Source organism: Mauremys mutica, chromosome 8, assembly GCF_020497125.1.
Source record: "Mauremys mutica isolate MM-2020 ecotype Southern chromosome 8, ASM2049712v1, whole genome shotgun sequence".
Lineage (NCBI taxonomy): Eukaryota > Metazoa > Chordata > Testudines > Geoemydidae > Mauremys > Mauremys mutica.
The window spans coordinates 63,579,523-63,603,423 of NC_059079.1; the positions used below are offsets into that span (position 1 = coordinate 63,579,523).

At 41.8% G+C, this 23,901-nt stretch overlaps 2 protein-coding genes across 4 annotated transcripts in view; one reads left to right on the forward strand and one right to left on the reverse strand.

Annotated features, from left to right (window-relative positions):
• Positions 1-23,901, forward strand: part of LOC123375794 (uncharacterized protein C1orf112-like) — a 51,963-nt gene that overhangs the window by 9,550 nt on the left and 18,512 nt on the right. Inside the window, exons 8-11 of one of the 2 annotated variants that reach the window (XM_045027065.1) lie at positions 1,681-1,745; positions 7,219-7,348; positions 8,503-8,689; positions 10,950-11,032. In XM_045027065.1, coding sequence (XP_044883000.1) covers positions 1,681-1,745; positions 7,219-7,348; positions 8,503-8,689; positions 10,950-11,032 — 465 coding nt within the window. Of the gene's footprint in view, positions 1-1,680; positions 1,746-7,218; positions 7,349-8,502; positions 8,690-10,949; positions 11,033-23,901 lie in introns of those variants that run through there. The other variant, XR_006581578.1, reaches the window with a different exon arrangement.
• On the reverse strand, positions 1,609-15,962 carry LOC123375795 (E-selectin-like). 2 transcript variants are annotated; one of them, XM_045027067.1, is made up of 7 exons: positions 15,838-15,962; positions 14,988-15,067; positions 13,799-14,185; positions 13,206-13,313; positions 12,882-13,067; positions 12,329-12,514; positions 1,609-2,361 (listed from the first exon to the last, which is right to left on the reverse strand). In XM_045027067.1, exons 2-7 carry the CDS (start codon positions 15,022-15,024, stop codon positions 2,342-2,344), a joined length of 924 nt encoding a protein of 307 aa, XP_044883002.1. In that variant the 5' UTR covers positions 15,025-15,067; positions 15,838-15,962; the 3' UTR covers positions 1,609-2,341. The 2 variants fall into 2 exon arrangements, with proteins under 2 accessions (XP_044883002.1, XP_044883001.1); XM_045027066.1 differs by lacking the exon at positions 1,609-2,361 and adding an exon at positions 5,717-5,811.

Consider the following 23,901-nt stretch of genomic DNA (forward strand, 5'->3'; position numbering starts at 1 on the left):
TTTATAATGTGTTAAGGAAATAAATTCTAAATACAATATTATGATTTAAATGTTCCCCAAGGGTCTGAATTGAAATTCCACTGATATTGTTGGATTAGGTTCTGTCACCTTGTTGACACATCCTGTATCCCTTCTGTGCTTCAATAAATAGTCACAATAGGATTAGAGTGGTTCTGTCTCTGAGTTCCTTGGCATTTGTCAGAACACTGCTGCATTAGTGCACTCAGAAACCATGGTGATGGGTGCAGTGTAGGAGCCTAGACAGAGTAGAGTAGGGTCTATGGAATAGTGCTCATTATGACCTGTTGTCTCTTGATTTGCCACTAAAAGGATGAATTTGATAGCATGAGAGGCAGTATGGTCTGGTGCAGTGGTTTTCAACCTGTTGCCCGCAGACCCATGGGGGTCCACAGACTATGTCTAAGATTTCGAAGGTGGGTCCATGTCTCCATTCAAAAATGTTTAGGGGTCTGCAAATGAAAAAAGGTTGAAAACCACTGTTCTAATGGATTAAGTACAGGACTGAGAATAAAGGATTCCTTCATTCAAGCCCTGTCTTTGGCTTTGGTCAAGCCATTTAACTGTTGTGCCATAATTTCCGTGACGGTGTGAGAGAGAAACAGGTTCACCAGTGGCTTTGGGGCCTAGTGATCTTGACCTTCAACTTACTTGAACAACTGCCCATTGCAACATTTGTCTAGATGTTGGCAACTATCCATATCACCAGCACAAATAGTTGGATTCCATTTCTGCAGCAGGAGGCGGGGTGATACCTGAAGATCTCAATCACTGTCCAACATCTTTTTATAAAATAGTTTAGTTAAATTTGGGATGTAGCCAAGAGAATCCCCTTCCTAACCCTCCCCACAAATCCTCTGGCTAGTCTTGTGCAGCAGTGTAATAATGGTGAACAGGAATCAGTTACATATGGAGATGGGTGGAGAAAAATTGTTACACAGAAAAAGGTGTAAGGCTGTCTCTGAATGTGTGAGTTCTGGTGTTCCATTGCTCTTAAAAAAGACCTTAAACTCCCTCTTAAAGCAAATGTGAGCAGGAGATTTAAAAATAAATAATCTGGCTGGACTCTCTTTCTCCTGGGATTTTCTGCAAGCTCCTATCACTTACCTAGGGATAACTACAGAAAACCACTTTCCTCTTTCCTACTCTTTCTCTCTGTCCTTTCCTTCTCCCCCCACCTCTTTCTTCTGATATTCTTATTTTAACCTCTTGGTACCCATTTTAGTAACACACCAAATAGCAATAACAAATGCAGAGTAGATAATGAGGTATATAATCAGCTTGTCTGTTGTGTTAATGTCAGTTATCTTTTTGTTTATGCATGGGATAGAATCAATAGTCTTTAAAATATGTGAAGAGTGCATTTTTGTTTGTTTGTGATTGACTGTGGTTATTGCTCCTGTAAAAGAAGATTAAGAAAACCCTTAGCTTATTAATTTAGCTTCCTAAAGAGGAGAAACACATGATAATTTTACTTGATAATTTGTCATGTGTTGCACATTTTGCATTTCTTTTGCACTATGCATCAGAGCAGGCTACAACTTTTAAAAATTAGACTTCATAATAAAGCATTTCACAAATAAATTCAAGTAAGCAGAAGAAAAATATATTTAATCGTTATTTCATTTTGATAATACCATTCAAAATTGTTGGCTTTTGCAGGAATTTATTCCTTTCCTCTCTGATTCCTGCTGTCAATTACACCAGCTGTATCTTCAGATATATAGGTAAGTGAACCACAAAGAATAGCTCTTTGATTCTACTGCAGGGCCATCTCTGTATGAGCTCTGAAAGTGTCTGTTGTAGTTACAGCAGTTCCAAATGTTACAAGACTTGCAAAAATAAGAGATCGCAGCAGTGACTCTCTGATTTGTTATATGTAGAATAGCTTTGGTGTATGGCGGTCAGAGAAATTTGTACTTCTTCATGGGAAACTTACTTTGGGTGCTTTAGTGTGATCTGTTTGTCTAATGTAGCTACTAGGGGAGAGAGAGCTCAGTGGTTTGAGCATTGACCTGCTAAACCCACGGTTGTGAGTTCAATCCTTAAGGGGGCCATTTAGGGAACTGGGGTAAAAATCTGTCTGGGGACTGGTCCTGCTTTGAGCAGGGGGTTGGACTAGATGAGGTCCCTTCCAACCCTGATATTCTATGATTTTAAACTGTCCTCCAAATGCCAGCAGAAAGGAATCAGTGCCATTATTACCAACATGTTACCAAACTCCTCATTCCGTTGCATTTTCTTCTACTAAATCTTATCGGTGGATCTACCTGGGTAGACCTTACTGTGCAGATGGAGTCCTTAACAACTGATTTTCTTGTGGTTACTCACTCCACAGGGCCTCTGCAATGAAATAACGAGGCAACATTTTATTTTTAAAAAAGTGCAAAAGAAATGTAATGCACTATTAAGGTTACATTAAACCCCACAAAGGCTAGGAAATAATTATTATCCCACAATAACCATATTCTGTTCTACTTGGTGTTGCACTGTGACAGAGTTTGTTGTTACATAATCACTTAACAATGGAACCTGCTCTTTCTCCTTTTAATTGAAAGTATGTGTGTGGTGGGACAGTTAGTTTTATTTTAGTTGCATTCTGGTGAAAACATAAACCACGTTTTATGCACCTCAGCAACAGTTATTTTGTAAAATAGTTCTTTCACTATGATCGAACATGGAAATATTCAGCCTGAGCAGATTTTTAAAATTTTTTAACAACTTTAATGAGGGGTTGAAAATAGAATTTCACTCAAGAACATTCAGGCCTTAGTATTATACTGTAATCTTGTAAAAAGGGAAGATGCCAGGCTGACTAATCCTTGCTGAAACACTCTTTGCTGTGGCTTTGCAGACAGTACATAATATCATGGACTTTAAATTGCTTGTCACTTTTCTCTGAGATAGGATACTTATTCAGTTTGCCCCAGCAATGAGGAAAATAGCATCATGTAGGTGTAATTGAGGGCATATTTTGATGCTGGACTTGGAATTTAAGCCCAAATCCTTCAGTGAGTTGGGTGCAGATGGACACTTGTGCACATTTCATTGCAAGATCACGTTCTTCGTTAATCATTGTTGTTGATGATGCGTTCTCTCTTCTGCATGGGCTGATTTGGCAGGGCTTACAGGAGTGAAAGTGTTAAAAACTGAGCAAATTTATTGAGTAAGAAGGTGCCATTTTTACATAGTCTCTTCGTAATCTGTTTCTATAATGCTCATCTGTATAGTATCTAAGGGCTTGTCTGCATGGGGAAATTTACTGGTACAATTATACCGCTATAGTTATTAACCATGTTTAGTATGGTAGTGCCTAAGGGCCAGCCAAGAATTGGGCCCAATCGTGCTACACACTGTACAAACACCGAGTAGCAGACATTTCCCACCCAGAAGAGTTTACATTCTAATCCGAGCAGACAGACATGGGGTGGGGGAATAAGTGTCCACGTGGGGAATTATGCTGGTATAATTATGCTGGTAGATGGCCCTGTGTCGAATAGCCCTAAAGTCCTTCCTATACTTCCTACACCTTTATGCCATTCTAGTTTTGAAAAACATGTCTCTGCAACTTACTTTGTATACATAAAAGTTTTAACCGAAACACAGAAAACTGCCACACCCACGCCAATTTCAGTGTGGAAATAAAATTCAACATCTACCATTATAAAAAAAAAAATCACTCAGGGAGATGCCATTTAAACCTGTTCTTTCTTGGGAGATAGAAATTCAAAACTTAAAAAAACCAAAACAAAATGCCACCCCAAAACACTTTAGGCCTACCTCTTAGGCAGGCCTACACTTAAAATGCTGCATTGGTGCAGCTGCAGCACTTAAGTGAAAATGCTCTTACACTGACAGGACAGCTTCTCCCGTTGGTGCAGTTAATCCGCCTCCCCGAGAGGCAGTAGCTATGTTGATGGGAGAAGCTCTCCTGTCAACATAGTGCTGTCTGCATGGGGGGGTTAGATCGGTATAACTGTTGCTCAGGATGTAGATTTTTCACACCCCTGAGAGACGTAGTTATCCCGATACAGGTCTGTAGCATAGACCTGTTCTTAGACTAGTAGAGTGACCGAATGCACCTTTGCATTCACGCCCTACACACAATTGTAATAATCTTTGTGCAAAAGATCATGGTGAAATGTGTGTAGCAACATAATATGTAAAGTAGTGAACATAAGCTAAAATTATTACTGAAATGTTTTTACCAGACAAATCTGGGAAGGAGGTAACCTGTTCCTTAGAGACAATGGACAAGCTAACACCTCTAGCCTGGTGTCATCAAAGTTGACTGGCAAAGCACCCATCAAGTGGCCATTTGGCAGTGAATGGGAGGCAGGAACAGACTGATCCGCGGCCAGGTCTGCACTATGAATTTACATTGGTATAACTACATCACTCGGAGGTGTGAAAAATCCATACCCCGGAGCGATGCAGTTAGTTATACACCAGTGTAGACAGAGCCATGTCGATGGGAGAGTTTGTCCTGTCGACATAGATACCACCTTTTGTGGAGGTGGATTAACTGTGCCGCCGGGAGAAGCTCTCCCGTTGGCGTAGTAGCGTCATCACCAAAGCGCTATAGTGGCGCAGCTGCACTGGTGCAGTGCTTTAAGTGTAGACCTGCTCCGCGTTTTAGCAAGCAACGACATGGAACCTCTTTCACCACGAGATGCCATGTCTCTGTCCTCACAGTGGGAAGGAACTTTATCTAGGGGTAGCCCTCCGGAAAATGCATCTCAAAGGGTGACTGGACTATAAAGATGAGGGGCAAAAACACCCCAGGGATATCTTTCTTTCTCTCCCTGTCTCTCTCTTGCTCTCTCTTTCACCTAAGACGACAAAGGAACCAGCCCTTTGACTTGGTGAGGGATCGTGACCTGAGAATTTGGTCAGCCCTGGTGCTGGGAACTTGGGATAAGGATTTTACCTTGAACCAAGACTAGTTTAGTTTTAGCTACTAGAAAGCATTCTATCTGTATTTCTCTTGTAACCATTTCTGACTTTAATACTTATACTTGTACTCACTTAAAATCTCTCTCTCTGTAGATAAATAAACTTTTTATTTTTTAACCAAATGTAATCCAGTGTTGTCTGTAAACTGAACTGTTTGGGTAACTCCAGTTAAAGTAGCAAACTGTTGGATAATATCTGAACTGCCCAGGAGAGGCTGGACAGTGCAGAACACACATTTTGGGGACAGTCCAGGACTGGGAGTATGTTGGGGTCACTGCAAGTAGTAACCAGGTACTGCTGGAAGCCAGTATGTGGCTGGTGTTTGCTGACAAGCTGCTGGTGTCAGAGTTGCTGGACCAGGACTGCAGCTACACGCAGATACTCAGGAGGTGACCTGCCTGCTGTTTGTGAGCGGCCCAGGTTGGGAGCTACAGCAGCAAAGCATTGTGAGGCACCCACATTTGCAGGGCAGGTGGTGACAGAATTCCCCACTGGTCTGGACCACCCCAGAATGTGACAAGTAGGTTTTCACTTGATGCCGTCTCCCTCTCTGCTGCTTAATCTCATTCTGTTTTCTTTTTTTTTTGTCTCAATCTCTTTTTAATATTTTGTTTTTCCCTTTTTTTCCCTAAGTTTTCATTTCCTGCAAAGCAAAATGTCGTTAACCTGTTATCTCTAACCTGCAGGCCAGTATGTTGGTACTCTCATCATCTGGAACAAATTGAACCTACAAATGTTTCCCTTTGAAGTTTTCCGCTCGTGCACCTATTGAGTAAATTCCTCTTTGTGTGCACTTTTACCACTTTTCAGCAGAAGCAGATTGGAGAGTTTTTCTTACTGTGGTTAAATAAATATAGGCCTTCAGTAGTTGGTTTAAAGGCAGAATATAGACACATGCTCACCGTTTTAAAATATATTGTTAGATATGAAAATTATGCTTCCCTTTGCTCGTATCGATAGATCTGTTACTCCACAATAATAGTAACTCACATTTTTGTCTCTTCATTCTTATTTGAAATGCAGTGCTAATGAGTAGCTCTGTATTTTTCCCCCCAAGCAAATTTCCTCCTAGTCTGTATGCTCTGGTGATTTCAGAGGCCCATCAAGATGAAATAGCCAAGGTTTTTCTGGTGGCACTGGACCCTCTCATTCACCAGCTTCTTCCCTTCAGGCCTTTTGTGGAGCAGGTATTAAGTGAAAAATTAGGTAGGTTTAAAATATTACTGCCTTTGTTTAATAGTACAGTTGTGCCATCTCTCAGGAATAGAACAAGATATCTTGACTTTTTGTGCTTCACTCGCTATACAACACTTCTGCATATGTCATAATGTTAGTATCTTATTTCTGTGGAGTAGTTTTAATAATGGATCCTAAGTAATACTTTGAGGTACTAAAGGATCTTCAGCCAATTACAGCATTAGGTGGGGTGAACAATGCACAGCTCATAAAACAACATAAAAGGTTCTTTAACTCTATGACTGTTGTTCTGCCTGAACTGGGAAAATTGGATTAAAACACTGATTTATTATATTGAACAAATCAGATTTTTAGTTAAGATGCCCTTCTGACACAAAAGTCGATGCAAATGTGGGCTGGCTGGAAATTTTCTGCCAAAACTGTTTTTTGATCGAAAAATTGAGTTTTTGACCCCTCTCCAAAAATGTCTTTTCTATGGAAAATTTTTTTATCAAAAAATTGCATGTTTTCAGGCAAACCCAAACTATTTCAACCAGAAAATAAAATATCTCTGAAATGCTGGCAGAGTGCATCCTGGGAGTTGTAGTTCAGGTTTCTCAAGCTCCTGTCCTACTCTGTGTGCTATACTGGGCTACCCCAGCTAGCCTTCATCTTCCCTGATGCACACTGAAGCTCTCATCAAGAGGGGAGAGTATGGTGCATCATGGGAAATGTAGTCTGACCATAGAGCCATAAAAGAGAATGGGAGCATGAGGCACTACAGTAACATTTCTGAATCAAAATTCTTTGTTTTTTGGATAAAATGTTATGATTAGTTATTTTTTGCTGAAAACATGAAATTTTCTCTAGGACTCCACCTCCCCTCCATTTTCCAACCAGCTCCATCTCTGAGTGACTTTTGAGCTTCATTAGCAGCATCAATGTACTTTTCACTCAGTCTTCTATTGTTAATCACTCGCCCTAGCTTAGTTTTGGTTCCATCAAAAATGTGCCCTACAAATGCAAATGTACTTCACATTTAAAAAAAAATAAAAACATTCCCTGCAGATCTTTCTCCTGAGTTACATCTGCCGCAGTGTCATCTTCTGGTTGCCATAATGGATAAGCTTCCCTCTCAGCCTGAGGATGTGCAGGCTCTCTGGACCACAGGAAGCCAGTTCTCAGAAGAGGTTCCCAGGTAATTTTTGCCTAGAGCAGTCAAGCTGCACAGGCAGTCATGGGGGTTCAGGTGCAAGAGGCCCTTCAAGCTAGCAAATCAGTAGCATTAGCAGGCTCTGAGGGCGCATTGTCTGATCTGTGGGGAGATGTGCTGGTGGATGTGATGTAATTCCTCCAGGGTAGACAGTACAAAGCAGAGATGCACTGGTCAGTTGAGGGAAGGGATGGCCTTTGGGCTCATGCAAGGATAGAGGGCCCTCGGGTCGAATTTGTTTTTATCTCCAAAATTGGTCACCTTTCCCTCAAGTCAGCATGTTTGTTTATTTCCCTGTAGCAGGCATGCCATTTACCGAGCGCCCCCTTATGGCCAGAGGTACCTCAGCAGTGCCCTGACTCTGTGCTCCCCCTGGGTCCCTTTAGGAACTCCCCACAGTCTTTCTCAGGATGCCTCCACCCACCCACCAACTGGGGTTGTGTGAGTAGATGAAAGCAGTTCACAGTAATTCTCAGTGTCCCCAGAATAAAGTTAATTACAGCAACACAAAAGTTCATGCTCACTTCCTGCTCTTTTGCTTTATGCAGGGCTCTTATTCTACCCCAGACTGTTGTTCTTGGAGTTGCCAATCCTGTCCTTCTGAGCAGGAGCTCAGTCTCCTGGCTCTGGCTTCCTTCTCCCTGTCAGCTCACTCTCTGTTCTGAGAGAGTGAAAGTCATATATATATTGTGCTCCTTCAGAGATCTTACCCCGATCAGTTACGGGAGAGGGGAGCCTGCCCAATCCTATACTACAGGGCTTCTCATCCTGGCCCTTAAAGGGACAGTGACTGGATTTTTCCTAACCAACTACTAATTCCCCAGGATCGCTTCCTCTCTTCTTGCTACAAGGCCATTTCCAGGGCCTCTGTTTATTTCAATGTCCCTGGAACAGGATCTCCTGGTCCCCTCTAATTGTAAAGGACCAGTGTACCCTGTTACAGCCCCAAAAGCCTCTGCTAATCACCTGAGTTTATAAACAGAAACTTAATCAGAGTTGTAAATCTGTTACTATAAAAATATTGGTGTTATTGCCACAGCTGCCAACAGGAGACAAGGAGGAGTTCCCCTAGCTCAGATGTTTGTTCTTGGGGTGCGAGGTGTGGACAGCAGTAACCTCACTCTTTCATTGTTCTGCAGGCTCTCTTTGTTCTCAGCCCTTTTTCTCGGTTTCCAGCAGTGCTCTGGTGAGCTCTCTCTTCCTGTTTGTTTGCCGGGAGTGATGGATGATGGACAAGCTGAGGTTCCTGTCACCCTGTATCACCACCTCTGTGTCCACTTGTGTGCCTTCATTGCATCCACACCCCCATCACACTTTCCTCAGCTGGTAGGTTGGTTTTTGGTTTAGCCATGATCACCTTTTCAGCTGTTTCCTTCTGGTGGATTTTAACCTTTTCAAAAAGTGTCCCTTTCCTCACAAACCGAGCTCCAAAGGTGATGTGTCCAGGCATGAATTGGTTTCGCTTTACTTCAGAAGGCACATACAAGGCAGGTAAGACTGCAGATGTGCAGCAAATGTCATTTACCAAAAACAACTGTATAAACATGGTTGGAGACCTCCGATGTATTAGGAACCCGTTTGTAAAGCCACAGAAGGAGCGCAAAAATCCAGCTTCTTTAAAAAAGCTGTTTAGTATTTTTTTTAATACAAGTTCTGAAGATGGTCACCTACCTGAGACTGAGAAATTCCAGCTGCAGATTTTATCTCCCTAGAGGACAGGACATCACAACTGTTGTCAGAAGTGTGTTGTCAGAGTGCTACCGGTGTGGTGCTCTGCTCTCTCCAATGTTGATATCACTCGGCTGCGTGCGTGTGTTCCCTCTGTGTGCTCTCCCAGCTCTGCGCAGATAGCTGACACAGCAGACCCGACGAGAACCCCCAATAACCACAGAGTCCAGTAAGATGCAAAGCCACGTCGGCTAGGTTTATTGTGACCTCGGACACAATTGCAGTTCCCTGTAGGTTTCTTAGCCTAATTCAGGGCATACTACGAGAAAGTGCCTCTTGGCAATGGACCCGGCTCAGTCAGTGGCGGGACTTTCCACTGCCCCCTAGGCCGGACAAAGACACCGCCCCAGGGATGCATTCTTATACACAGATACAAACAAATTACACATCACACCTGACATATGTGGTGCAACCCCTCTACGTAGCAAGGTTCAACCCCTCTACGTATTAAGGTGTCGCCTTTTAGCTTGTACATGTTGGTTCGAGCAAAACAACTCTATCCATCATTTTACCCTTTTGGCCCTGTCATTGGGATGGGCCAGCCTGTTCTTTATTATTTGTGTGGAATGTGCAAGTATGTGAATGTTCAGTATCTTTTAGGTACATATCAGCCCTTTCCTTGCCAGCTTCTGTGAGCAGGGCCTGCCTCTGGCTCATAGCTTAATTTTGCTTTATGTTAGCAAAGTCTTGACCATTCCTTTAGTTCAGGCCTCAGGCCTCATACCGGGCCTCTGATACCAAGGTTTATATCTTAGGGCCTCCTCTTACTACAACAACTACTGTAACATAGGCTGAAAGTCTTTTGGTTCTCCACCTCCAGTTTGGGGCCATTTACAATTCCATGAGCCAAGGGTATTAAGTTTGTCAGTGTTTTACTCATTCACAGTGCATGTAAATGAGGAAGTGTTATCTAGTGATCAGAGCAGTGGCCTGCTAGTCTACCACTGTATTTTAGTGATCCAGTTCAATCCTGTGCCATAAAAGGGAAATAAGTAGTTATCTACCTTTGCAGGCGGGTTCTGAGGCTTAAGTCATTAATGTTTTTATAGTGCTTTGAGATCTTATCAAATTCCCCTATGTTTGGGACAGTATATACAGGTAGACAGAATAAAGGACACTATATAAATGCAAAGTATGAATAAGTCCAGGAAGGCATAGCCTTGTGTGTGTATGTTTCTATAATACAAAAAAATCTTTTCAGACAAAAAATTAGGACTGACGCCTGAATTCCTCACTCAGAGTAAACTCCTGCTGAGGCAATCAGATGTTTTGCCTCCCTAAGTACTGAATAAGGATAGCATTTGGTCTTAAGTTAAGTTTAGATCTGCCCCAAAAAAAGGACAGAATTTTCATGAAAAATTTGTCCCCCTTTTTGATCCAAAACTCTAGCAAAAAAATTAACCCTAAACATTTTTGAAATTTGAAATTTTTCAACCAGCTGTAGTAAATTCTCACACATGGTCAATGTTAAAAATAAAACTAGTGTTGCTTGCTTGCCTTTATAACTGAACATGCAATATTAAAGCCAGTTTGCTCCTAGGCATTTTAACTGCACAAACTGACAAGTCTAATTCTATATGCAGTGTAGTTGTAGCTATGTCAGTCCCAGGATATTAGAGAGACAAGGTGGGTAAGGTAATATCTTGTATTGGATCAACTTCTGTTGGTGAGAGAGACAAGCTTGACCTGAAGAAGAGCTCTGCATGGCTTGTCTCTCCCACCAACAGAAGTCAGTCCAATATAAGATATTACCTCACCCACCTTCTTAGTCTAATTATGTGTCACACTAGTAAGTGGATTAAAAGTAGAGAGTAGAACTGCAATCTGTTCATAAGTGCCTTCTCTATTTTTTCCTCAGGAGCGTGCTCTGCTGGATGCAGTCCTTGGCTCTAGTATGATCACCTCTCTACTGGCTATGGATTCATGGTGCTTCCTGGCCCGGTAAGATACCCAATTATTGTAGGGTGAGGAGCAATGCGCTGTATTGTTCAGGCTGCATGAACATTGGCTTCCTAACTGCATGGTTAGAATTGCTCATAATTCTCAGAAAGTTTAACTTGTAGAGCAGCTATGTTCCAGGGTTGGTCTCTGCTCAAAAATGTAGCTTATTTTGGAAAAGAAATGGTTCAGCTGTTTTTCCAGCATGAGGGGAAAACATACTTTTATAAAAGATTTCTTGCCATTTTTTTTCTAGCAGCTCTACAGTGGAGGACTGTGGGTAGCAAGTTTAAATGTGGCATGGAAATGGCCATCTCGAAGGAGAGAGAACCTTTAATGCTCCAGGAGGCTTTATTTTGACTTGGGCTGAAGGAAAGGGATGAGAGAGGCTTGAGGGAGGGCTCTTGCAATGCACCTCCTCAGCTGTGCAGCTGCTAAGTCTCTCAGGAGAAGGGCTTTCTGTTACAGTCCTTGTAAAGTGTGTGCTACAGGACATTCTGGTGGGATCTGGCCAAACTATTGAATTTCCATGTTGGACTGGCAAATTTTGGCAAGTCAACAGAGCTTTGAAATCCTATAACGTGCAGGTGTTCCTGTTTTTAGGGGTATTTTTTCTTTGAAAAACAACCCAGTCTTAGGAAATTCCATACCAAAAAATCTCTAGCTACAGGACGTTAATGTTGTGCAGCTGAGCACCCAAGTCACAATATGCCACTACTAAGGATGCACTTGCCACTTAAAACTTTGCCCCCTGGTGCACATGCATTGTGCATTAGTGTTTAAAGACAAGATCACAGACCGTTTCTCAAATAATATATTAACATAACATTTTTCACCAACCTTAGATATATTTCACTAGTATCATGTAACTTTCATTCCCATATATTTACACTATAATAGTCCAGTGTATCTGTATCAACTTACAAATTTTATACAAGTTCTCTTCACTCTACAACACTTACTTTAATTTATTATTTATTTGATTAACATCAACAGTGTGCATTTATCATCCATGTATTATGCACTTGTATAAAGTGTCTCTAAAAAAGGTTCGAAACTATGCCCCATTTCTGGTACTGACAGATGTGCATCAGACCCCACTCCAAATCAATCTGCATTTCAGATCTGAAACAAATGATCTTTCAGTGATCTTTCTCTCAAGCACCTTAGAGTTCAGCCTTTCTGAAAAAAGGTGCTACGTGAAAATCAAGAGCTTATATTATCCCTGTATCTAGCTGATTGGCTTTGCAAAACTTCTGCACTCGAAGCACTTGATAGGAATTGCTTAATCTTAGGTACCTTCACATTGCGGCTGCCGTCCATCCCACTCTCCAGAAGCGCCGCACTGCAGCCTGTCTGATCCCTTCAACACAAACCCTTCTTCACAGGCAAACTCACAGGTTGAATTCCACAGAAAGTTCCCAGAGGCAGGAGAGCACGTCACGGAGCCATGAGCTGGAGCCTTTAAGCCATCACACTGCACAACTGCAAATCACATGGAATAGTAGGGAGCTTAGTTTGGAGCATCTAAGGGAAAAACTTTTCTTCTGCGTGGTAACGGAATATACATTGGCGGGAGCTGGGTGTTAGAGAGCGAAGCTATTTCCCTGCAGGCTAAGTGACAGGGGCAGAGACGGTGTAGAGCTATCTAGGGCAGGGAGAAGGCAATGCCCGTCCCTGAACTGTACTACTTCTTCTGTCAACCTGAAACCCAATTCCCTTTAAGAATTTAATTTTAAAATAGTGGGCCAAAGCCTCCATTGCTGTAAAGGGGCAAAGCTGTATTGAAGTCAACAGCACCATAAGTATTTATGCCAGTTGAGATCTGGCCTACAGCTCCTTGAGAATTTACCTCTACATGCTGGAGTGGGTGCAGACCAGTTTCCGGAAGAGGTACACCAAACTGGTTCAAACCCAGTTGATTCATAGCCTTCTGCACACTGAACCTCACAGGATGAGTTGTAGCTGTAGTTCTGCAGTGGATGGCTGCACTCCAGCGTCCCTTGATCGGGTTCTTTTAGTTGGTCGCAGGTCACAACTACAAGGGGACACAAGCAGGCCTACAGTCAGTACCATTTTCTCAACAGCAAATGAAATAATCAAACTAGCCAGACCTACTGAAAACTAGCTGACATGCACATGTCCTTGTTTGGAAGGCATTAAGATATAATCTTACCATGCTGGCATTCAGGCCCATAGAATCCAGCATCACAGAGGCAGGTATGATTGTTAATGGTCTCCAGGCATTCACCATGGCCACTGCAGGAAGACTGGTTACAGGAAGCTAGAAGGAAATTCAGCATGGTTATAAAACAATCTATCCTCTTTACTATTTAATCTGTTTAGAGCCATTTCAGTGCTTTACTTATCCAGGAGAAAACACACTCTGGATAATAAATACTTTGCAAAGGAAACAGAGGGTGAAGGTTATGCCATTTGAAATTACATTGGTTTTGCATCACAGCATTTCAGAAACCAAGACAATTGAACCTAGCCACTCACAAAAGTATTGCTGTGGCTGGAAAATGACTCAATTAATATCAAAAGTTAAATCACAAAAAGAACAATAGACTTTTACATGATTTAATAAAGGTTCTAAGTTCTGCATTATTCGTTTTAAGCAAGCGAGTAGCCCTCAGTGGACCACTCACATGCTTAAAGTTAAGCCTATAGTAACAATGTTTAATGTGTATATACATATAGGTTAGCTAATAAACATCCATGTTCTTATTCTCAAATAGGCTCTTTGGGATTGATTGCATTCTGTACCTGCGTAGCACAAGGCAACCTTCTGTTTGCTGCATCTTTCATCATTCCATTTGCCTGCATCCTTATCTCTTTTGATGTAGATTTCAACACAGTCCTCATCATTCTTTTTGTTGTTTGGTTCACCCTTAGCCCAGTTTTTAGCCTCTTCAGTCAGCCGTTTTCTTGTTCCAACCCAGGTCCACTCATTATCAATCTTTCTGATTCCAATCCAGTAATAAGTTGGATTGAAGGGTAGAAATGCATTCAGATGGACAATTTCCTCCTTATTCTGAATGGCAACCATATTTGTATAGTGTTTCCTACACCATTCCTCCGCAAGCTTATAGGTCATGTTTTTTTCTGAATAGTGGTATGTCCAGCAATTGCCCTCCTCAAGCACCATAAGTCCTAGAAAGAGAAGATACAGAGAAGTTGGTATTCTTTTATCTGCACTACCTGTTCTTTTATCAAAGGCCATTTTATCTCTTTATATTATTCTGCTTCATGAAGAACATTTCCAGGAAGAATTAGAATCTATCTCTTTGAGAGAACTGATCAGAAAAAGAGCTTCAGCAGCTAGAACTGCAGTATATAGCACAGAGATATTTAAAAATACAGAAAAATCCCAGAATGTTACGGAGAGAGAGAGAGAGGAGTGAAAACAGCATGGAAATTTAGCCCAAACACACAAGATGTCAGTGTCAAAATGCTCTTCCAAGAGCTAACAGAAATAACACTTTTGAATTAGGGATCCCACCTGCATGCTACGTGTTGGATATAACTTCTACAGCAACCTAGACCTGATTGCTTTTTTCTAAAGAAGACTATATCTAGATCTCAGTGGATATTGCATATGTGCAGGTATTTGAGCCTGTGTAGGTAGTGGTTGCATTTGCTTTATACAAAGTTACAATAGTCTCCCAATCAGACATGTCAATATCAAATGTAGGGTCTCCAGCTTGTCGAGGATGTGTGCAGTCATTGCCCGCACTGGGTGGGTATGCTGCACAGCCCCACATAGGGGCCACTTTTGGCTTTGGCAGTTGAGAGAGGAAGCATGCCATGGCATCTAATGCTTTCTGGGCAAATGTACCCTAAAACTTAACCCAGCTACTGCACCCCCATTTACTTTAGAAGGAAGCTGCGAGAAAACAGCAGTGCTGTTACTTCCAGTCTAACTTGTTTTCCACTCAGATACGCACTCACTTACCGTAAGTGAGAACAGAGAGGAACCACAGGCCAATCATGTTTCTGGGGAACTTCTCTTCACTTTGCTCTTTGAAGAAATGGCTGCAAAAAACAAACATGCAGGATTACAGCGTATGGTTTAAGCGCTGACATTAACTTATTGCAATACAATAATATCATACAACGTTATTGTCTATAGCATCCTTCCTATACGCTATTTCACAAATTTATGGGGTTAAACAGCAAGTCTCTTCACTGGGCTAGTGTATTATCTAAAGCAGATCTTAATGGTGAGGCAGACTGGAAATTAAAGTAACTTGCACAGGACATTTGTGTAGCGTTACTTCAGATCTGACTGAATCTGACAGCTCTGAGCTAAGATCACTGACAATGAGCTCAGCTCAGATATGAATACCTTTGGAAGGATTTGATTTTTATCAGTCAAAGTCGATAAACCTTGATTTCAAGTAAGAAAAGTGCTGCTTGAGAACTTCTTAGAGTTTGATTTAAAGATCTTTATCTTGTATATTGTGACACAAGATATTGACAGTTTGTGTTTTAACTGTTATAAAGCTTTAACTTTTTGAATCTCAGTGTCTACTGTCATGTAATAATTATTGTCCGACCCACACAGACACACACACTTTGACACCCCATAATTTCCCACAACTGTGAAATTTTAAAGTGAAAAAAAAATGCTTAAAAGAGAATTTTGCACAAGCGTGAAAATTTAAATCACTAAAAAAATCTTTAAAATCCTTAAAAATAAACTAAACTTTTTATTCATCAAAATTATACAAAAATCAAAATTGAATTCTGCCAAGCATGGATATGAAATATAACACAATTACTTGAAAGCCTATTATACTTACAGATTGTGGCTGTGATGCCTGGTGCTACGTAGCAGCCTGGTAAAGATGTGTCTTCAGCGACTGTTTTCCTTTGCTAAGTCACTGTGGTGATTCTTATGCTAAGATGCAGTGGAGAGCTGCCAGTCACAGTGTGCTCTTTGCCTTCAGCTCACAGCCTTTTTATTCTATCAGCTCTTACTTCCTAGAAATTCCAGTGACGTAGCTAAGAGGATATCTCCTAGTAAGAAAGTGAAAAATTCCCCAGGAAAAAGTATATCCATGATGCCAAAACTCACAAATACACACCCATATGCCTTCCTCTCCCAGACCCAAACCAACACCATAGATTTTAATTCAGATTAATGCATAATTCCAGGATTTCAAGAGAAAATAAAAATTCACACTCAATTAATCTTAGAATGTGGGTGAACTGATTCCTTACAGCTTTTCTGTTTTCATGGTTGTGCTTGTTTTGTTTGACTATAGTGAGCTTTACGTTGTTCCCCCCACCTTCCATACAGTAGTAAAGTTGTGCTGTGTCTTCCAGAAATGTAAGAAAGAAACATATCATTTACTGACTCCCCTAGATGCTCAGATACCATGGTGACGGGCATGGAATGAGAACCAAAATAGATGGAAGTGGTACTTCACTAAAAAACCATCCTCCATCTCTATTACATTTCTAGATGCTTTTAACGTGAATGGCGGAGATATTCAAAGCCAGCTAGTGGATTTAGATGCAAAACTTCTGTTAATTTCAATGGGAATTATGTGTCTAAATTTCCTAGGAAACTTGGAAAATCTTAGCCAATGATTATATTTCTGAAATATACAGAAATTTACTCAGCATTTCACCTACATCATCCTCACACTCTCCTGGGAGTCATGCATTGTAAATATATTAAAGAGATGTTCCTTATGAGGATATCTTAACAACTCTAAAGTTAAAGCTTAGTTGAATTTTGCAATTAAAATAGGAGGATCACAAATTCTTTGTTATGGATGAATAGTGCAGTGTGTCCTCCTCAAACATACCCCAGTTACTCTTTGAGTACAGAATGAATTTTCCAACGATTGACAAGTTAATCCATTAATTACTTTGTGAGCAATACTACTTGTAAAATGTGCCCTTGAAACAGCAATGAGAGTTGGGCATCTAACTCGTTAAGAACCTTATAAAATCCCAGCCTTGGGTGTGATGGTGGTAAATGCATTGGAGATAGATAGATAGATAGCCTTGCGCTACAGCAGAATCAGTGAAATGTTTAAGAAATAGCCATGATTCAATAACTGGCCACAATGCTCAATCTTTGACTTTGACAGAGAAAAGATCCAACAGAGAATATTGACTGTGCTGATCCCAGTCCTCATCTAATTCTTTCAATGACCAAAGCAAAATTATTGGGTGACAAGATATTTCTTGTACACAATGTGCACTTAACAATCAGAGCTTTCCACAAGCATTACAAGGCACTGGGCTAGGACTCAGGACATCTGAGTTCAGTTTCTGGCCCTGCTACCGACTTCCTGTGTGACTTTGGTCAAGTCACTTAGGTCTTGATCAGTTCCACTGAAATCAATGGGAATCTTCCCATTGACCTCAATTAGTGTTGGATCAGGGTCTGTGCCCCAGTTCCCCATCTATAAATTGGAATAATCATCCTTCCTTTCTCCCATCCTTTCCCTGCCTTGTCTATTTAAATTGTAAGCTCTTCAGGCCAGGAACTATCTCTCACTGTGTGTGTATAGTTCCTAGTGTAATGGGGTTCCGAGCTCATCTGGGATCTCCAAGTGGTATTATAATACAAATTAATAAGAATGATGAGTTTAAGTATGACCTTCCTGATCATTTATTATTATGTATACAAAGACACACACCCAGTGAGAAGAGCTTCAATACTCTTTGAAGTCAGTGAGGAAATTTTAAAAATCATTTATATTTTTTTCTAACATTTTTTATGAGCTTCCTACTTGGCAGGTCCATATACTCAAACCTCCTCTTTTGTGCTAGAAGCTGTGAAGCTGCCTAGTGGAAAATTTTATCAAAACAACACTATTGTTGGTGGATTTACAAGCGGGTGGGGAAATCCAGGAAGGTGTAGACTTATTAGTTTAAAATATCTTTCCTGCAGAGTGGTAGGCCAGACCACTTGTCTGCAGCTTTGTCAGGAAAAATATCCCTGTGGCATACAAAAACCCCTATCAGGCTGTTTGCTTTGGCTGAATAAACTGCCTCTTTTCGTAACCCCGGCCATTTTTTTCTGTGTATGGCTCACAGTGGATTATTATTAGCCTTTCCATCAAATCACTTCTAACTCTTCCCTATTTCGTGCAGATGAGTCCTCAGAAATTGTGCCTCCCCATGCAGAGGCAATTATACCAGTTCTCAGATTTGCATGTAGTTCAGAACATATAGGACTTGAAAGGAAATTGATAGGGAAGATGTGTTACCTGTGATTTCTGAAAAACTGTACAGGCAAAAATTCCTCAATGTGAAGTTTTGAAAAGATGTAATCAGGGGAATTAAAAGAACTGGGGTGCCTGCATCTCATCAGTGCCCATTACAAAGGCGACTGCTTACTATTACAGTTACTAGTCAAAGAGGAAAATGGGTCTTCGGTGACTGGCAAAAATTAGCTGTACACATTTTAACTTGCCTGCAGTTCCATGCACAACTTGTTGGATCTAGTGGGGGAAATTATGGAAAACTACAAATTTGTATTTAATATACTCATGAGGCTAGGAAAAGCTGTGATGATAAAGCTACATGTAGACTCAGGGTCTGTCTACGCTGCAGGGTAAACCCAGAGTTAGTAGAACTCAAGTTAGCAGACCCTGGGTTTGTTAACCTAGGACTTGAGCCCCTACACTTATTTGTAATACCAGGTTAGGAATTGTTGAACCCTAGTTCCCAACCTGGATCTCCAGCGTTCACACTATATTATGTGGGCCTGAGTTCAACCACCCATATCCCAGCTTCCTAGTGCCCTCCTAAAATGTGGCCACTCTAGCCTTTTGTTCATGGTGGGGTTTGGGAAAACTTGACTGTCCAGAGGACAAAAGAAGTCAACCAGTGGGACTCAGGGATACTTTAAGTGGACTCCATGAGCATGAGTCCAGGAGGTCTTCATCTATACAGCAAAACAATAAGGCTTGAACGCTGGGTCCCAGCTTGACTCAGGTCCTCATAGTGTCCTGGGACCCATCCCTGGGTTAGCATGATTTGTGTGTAGACAGAAGAGTTGAGCCTGAGTTCAATTCCTGGGCTTTCATTGCAGTGCAGACATACCCTCAGTAGTCCCCCTCTAGGGGCATCAAGACCATCTAGAGAGTAATGAGTCTGCTATAGCGTTAGCTAAGCACCTTTTAGCTCATGCAGTAGAGGCTCATACATTAAACTGCAAAGGTCCACAGTTCGATCCCACCCACCAACAACCAAGGTCTGTCGGCATTACATTTGCACTACTCAAGCTGCACAAAATGGCCACATTTTGGCTGATAATGTCTGGCAGTGAATTCCCCCACTGGAAGGGAATTATCTGGTGGCATAAACCTGGCCGAAGCTACTCTTGCACCAGCTACCCCCAACCTGGCAGCGGGGGCATACCATGGAAGAGCAGATATTGGGCAGAGCAGAGTTCTGTTAAACCAGTCCTCCACCAGGGGCTGGACCAGCACAGAATCAGGGAGCCACCAGCTTCCTGATGCCCCCCACCCTTCCCTGCACTGAGCAAGGCTCAGACTCGGAGGCTTGACTGTCCATGTCCTCGTTTAGAAGGAATTCCCAGGGGTTATTGTGCAAGCAGGGGGAAAGGAAGGCGTAGTGGCAGCAGCCTGAAGATGTTTCCTGTTTGGTGGATTTCAGCTTAACCTTTAACATTATTCCTTTGAAGTGTTCCTTTTGTTTTTAAAAGAAAAAATGGAAAACTGATGCTGGCAGTTTTCACTAAGATCTTTACTGAAACAGAGAGGGAGGTGTTGTATGAAACACTCAGTGTCTCATCCCACTTTGCATTAACTGGGGAAAAGCAAGGAGGTGAATAATACAATTCCACAGAGAAAGGGAATTTTTCTGGTTGTGCAAGACAGTCTCCAGTCTGTCTGGATCAAGGCACCAGATGCATGGAATAGTTTATCTCCCTTTCTAGTGTCCAGAATTCTCTCCTGGTGATACCTTGTATGACTCAAATAATAGTCTGCCTCCTCCAAACAGATAATAATAGACACTCCCACACCCAATCTGTGGCCAGGGATCATGCTCATTGGAGACTGTCATAAACAGATAGTTAAGGGTTAAAGTCTCTTTTACCTGTAAAGGGTTAACAAGCTCAGTAACCTGAGGAACACCTGACCAGAGGACCAATCAAGGGACAGGATAATTTCAAATCTCTGTGGAGGGAAGGCTTTGTCTGTGTTCCTTGTTTGCTGTGTGTGCTCTCTTTGGATCTAAGAGAGGCCAGACATGTCTCCAAGTTCTCCTGGAGTATTTCCTACTATCCAGTATAGTGAGTATTAGAAAGGCGAATTAGTCTTCTAATTAATTTCTGCATTTGCAATTGTGTGTTTGCTGAAGGAATTCTTTATTTCTGTTTGCTGTTACTTTGATTATTCTGAGGAGGAGGGAGGGGAAGTCTCTCCAGTTCTTATAAGCTAGACTCTGTATATTTTTGCATCCTGGTAATACAGAGAGAGTGTACTTTTTTTTCTTTCTTTAATAAAATCTTTTCTTTTTAGAACTTGATTGATTTCTTCCCTTGTTTGGATTTTCAGGGGAAGGGGAGGGGGGAAAAGTGAATCCCTCTTTGGTTGATTCAAGGAATTTGAATTCAGGTATCTCTCCTAAGCACTAGGAGATGGGAGGAGGGAAATGGTTTGTTTCCCTTTGTGTTGAGATTCAGGTTTGAATCTGTGTTCCCCAGGGAAAGTTTTGGGGGAACAGGGAGTGTGTCAGACACTTAAAAACTGACTGGTGGCAGCGAAAACCAGATCTAAACTAGGATTTTAGTTTAGAGGAGCCCATGCAAGTCCCCATCTTGGAACCCAAAAGCTCCAAGTGGGGGAGAAGACCTATGACAGAGACCTTGGAGTCCTTTAGGCAGCCACACTAGGCTGAACAAAGGAGCAGAGGAAATTGCACTTGACAAAATGACAGGGGCTTATTAACATCTTTTTAAATAAAAGATTGCATTTCAGCATAAATATGGATACATGCTAGGCCCCATCTGCTCTGTAGCAAAAGGGATCTTAATTCTGTGACAAAATTTCTGCATGGAAAACACTTTTTTTGGTGGACAACCCATCACACTGGAGCGTGTCTACCTCCACTGATCATAATTCAAGATCCAATTCAGAGTCCTGGACCTCATCTAGAAGGTCCTTAGTAGGATGCAGCATCAGTTCCTATGAGACCATCTCTCTACCAAAGCAGCTGTGATCATGGTAACTTTGCATCCTTCAAGACCAGGATGAAACTGTCAGGAGTCAGCGGCTGAAATTTTTTTGTGCTGGGCCATAAATTATGGAAGTCCCTACCAGCAGAGTCTAGAATGAGCATAAGCCTCCCCACCCTCAGAAACAAGTATCAGATCCATCTCCACATGCAGACCTTCCCATCAGGATGTCCCCAAAGAACATACCACCAAACTCAGAAAAAGAAAAGGGAAACTGTCTATTAAACATAAAAGAATAAAAAACAATCCGCCCAAGAAAGCAAGAGCTGCTGAGCATAGCTATAGGCATGTTAGGCTGGATATAGTAGTAGATAATCCCATGTGAAGTTAAGGGGAGAAGAACTCACATCCATACTATGATGTTTGCCTACACTAGGGCACATTGGCAGGTAGGATATAAAAGTTCTGGTTTCCCTCAATTCTGTGGCCTGGGCCATAGATCTGATAGACAGAGTTCTATGTTCTTCAGCTTATTAAAGCAGAGGGACTGTTCCTCCTCCTTTTCCACCCTCTCTCTATATATAGGTATATTTTGAGGTTACTCAGGGAGATATGATGTGCCAGATTGGATTCAGATTTCCTTGGCCTTTCAGTTTTGTGAGGTAGACACATTAATTTACTCCCTTCCATATTTGAAGTATTGGATATTGAAATCAGTCCAATACCAGGGGAAACTTTACTCCTTTCGGAAATGATCTAGAAGTTTTCCTATTCCATTGGCTCACAGAGGTAAGGGATGGGGACACACGCCTCCTATAAGGGCCTGTCTGCTATCATTACTTCACTTACTGGAACTCAGGCTACCAGAAGCAGGGTTTTTAAGTGCAGGAAGAATTCATTGTGTGCTATGATCATACAAATAATGAAAAATTGGGACACGTTAAATCCTGTAGCCATCTTTATGTAGTCCTGTGGTGGGGCACATAAACCCACACTGGCCAGGAAAGGGTTAGTGAGCTGCTGTGGATGTAGCAGGAATTGGTACAGAGGGAGCAGTAGATTTGGCATGCTGCATCACTGTCAAAGCCTTGGTACAGGGATCCTTACAAGCTTCAACAGTAGCCCCATTGGCCCATGAAGTCTCTTGACAGTGAACAGTGCAGGGAAACCATTCTTTTTTTAGAAAAGATCTTCTGCAGGGACTGCCTCTAATTTTCCCCAGTGCATTTTACATAGCTTCTCAGAAAGCTCTTTGTCAGACTTTCCTGAGGAAGCAGCTGGAGCCATATCTGATGGGGCTCTGAAGCTGTCAGACCCTGTGCTGATTGGAGCACTACTGGAGACAGGAAGGTCTTGTACAGGGGGGTCAATGACACCAAATCTGAAGCCAGTCTCATAGACCTATTGAGTAGAAACATCTGGAGACAGGCCTCTTTTGATTTTAAGGTCCTCTTGGAAAAGGACTTATATATGACACATTTACTGAAGATGTGAGATTCTCCCAAACAGAAAAGACAGCTAGTGTTTCCATCTTTAATGGATGTTGAGATTTCACATGAGGGACCGTACATATCTGGGGAATTTAAGACTGGAAACTTGTCAAAAATTAATTGCCAATGGGTAAACAAGTAACCTAATCATACATAGAAACTAACCAGGTCACAGGAAATGGACAACAAACAGCTCTCTCTTGTAGCTTGAGGGAATGAGAAGGAATTGAGTGGTGGCTGACTTGCTTCATCTAATATGCCCTCAGTGTGGGGCACAAGAACACTCAGAATGCATGCATGACTCCAGCGGACACTGCTGGCCAAAACACTCCAATCACGAGAGCACAGACACCAGAAGTGGAAAATGTTTTTAATCCAGCATGTAAAGGAGAATATCAGATCCTAAGTCTGAACGCAGGGACTCCTTGATGTGTCAGCCTCTGTATCCAGAGCCAATTCATAAGAGACGAAGTGGGTATTCACCCACGAAAGCTCGTGCTCCAAAACGTCTGTTAGTCTATAAGGTGCCACATGACTCTTTGCTGCTTCATAAGAGAGATGTCCATGCGCTTCAAGTACCAGGGGGTAGCCATGTTAGTCTGTATCCACAAAAACAATAAGGAGTCCGGTGGCACCTTAAAGACTAACAGATTTATTTGGGCATACGCTTTCGTGGGTAAAACCCCTATTTCTTCAGATGCATGGAGTGAAAATTACAGATGCAGGCATTATTATACCGACACATGAAGAGAAGGGAGTTACCTCACAAGTGGAGAACCAGTGTTGATAGGGCCAATTCAATCAGGGTGGACGTAGTCCACTCCCAATAATTGATGAGTGGGTGTCAATACCAGGAGAGGGAAAGTTGCTTTTGTATCAGAGGGGTAGCCGTGTTAGTCTGGTTCTGTAAAAGCAGCAAAGAATCCTGTAGCACCTTATAGACTAACAGACGTTTTGCAGCATGAGCTTTCGTGGGTGAATACCCACTTCTTCGGATGCAAGAATCCGAAGAAGTGGGTATTCACCCACGAAAGCTCATGCTGCAAAATGTCTGTTAGTCTATAAGGTGCCACAGGATTCTTTGTTGCTTTTGTAGTGAGCCAGCCAGTCCCAATCCCTATTCAAGCCCAAATTAATGGTGTTAAATTTGCAAATGTATTTTAGTTCTGCAGTTTCTCTTTGAAGTCTGTTTCTGAAGTTTTTTT

Coding starts and splice junctions, on each gene's coding strand:
- LOC123375795 (XM_045027066.1), bottom strand. CDS start 15,024: ATGATTGGCCTGTGGTTCCTCTCTGTTCTCACTTACG. Junction 13,314..13,798: donor GGTTGCCTTGTGCTACGCAG/GTACAGAATGCA, acceptor ATTTCCTTCTAG/CTTCCTGTAACCAGTCTTCC. Junction 13,068..13,205: donor TGGGCCTGAATGCCAGCATG/GTAAGATTATAT, acceptor GTCCCCTTGTAG/TTGTGACCTGCGACCAACTA.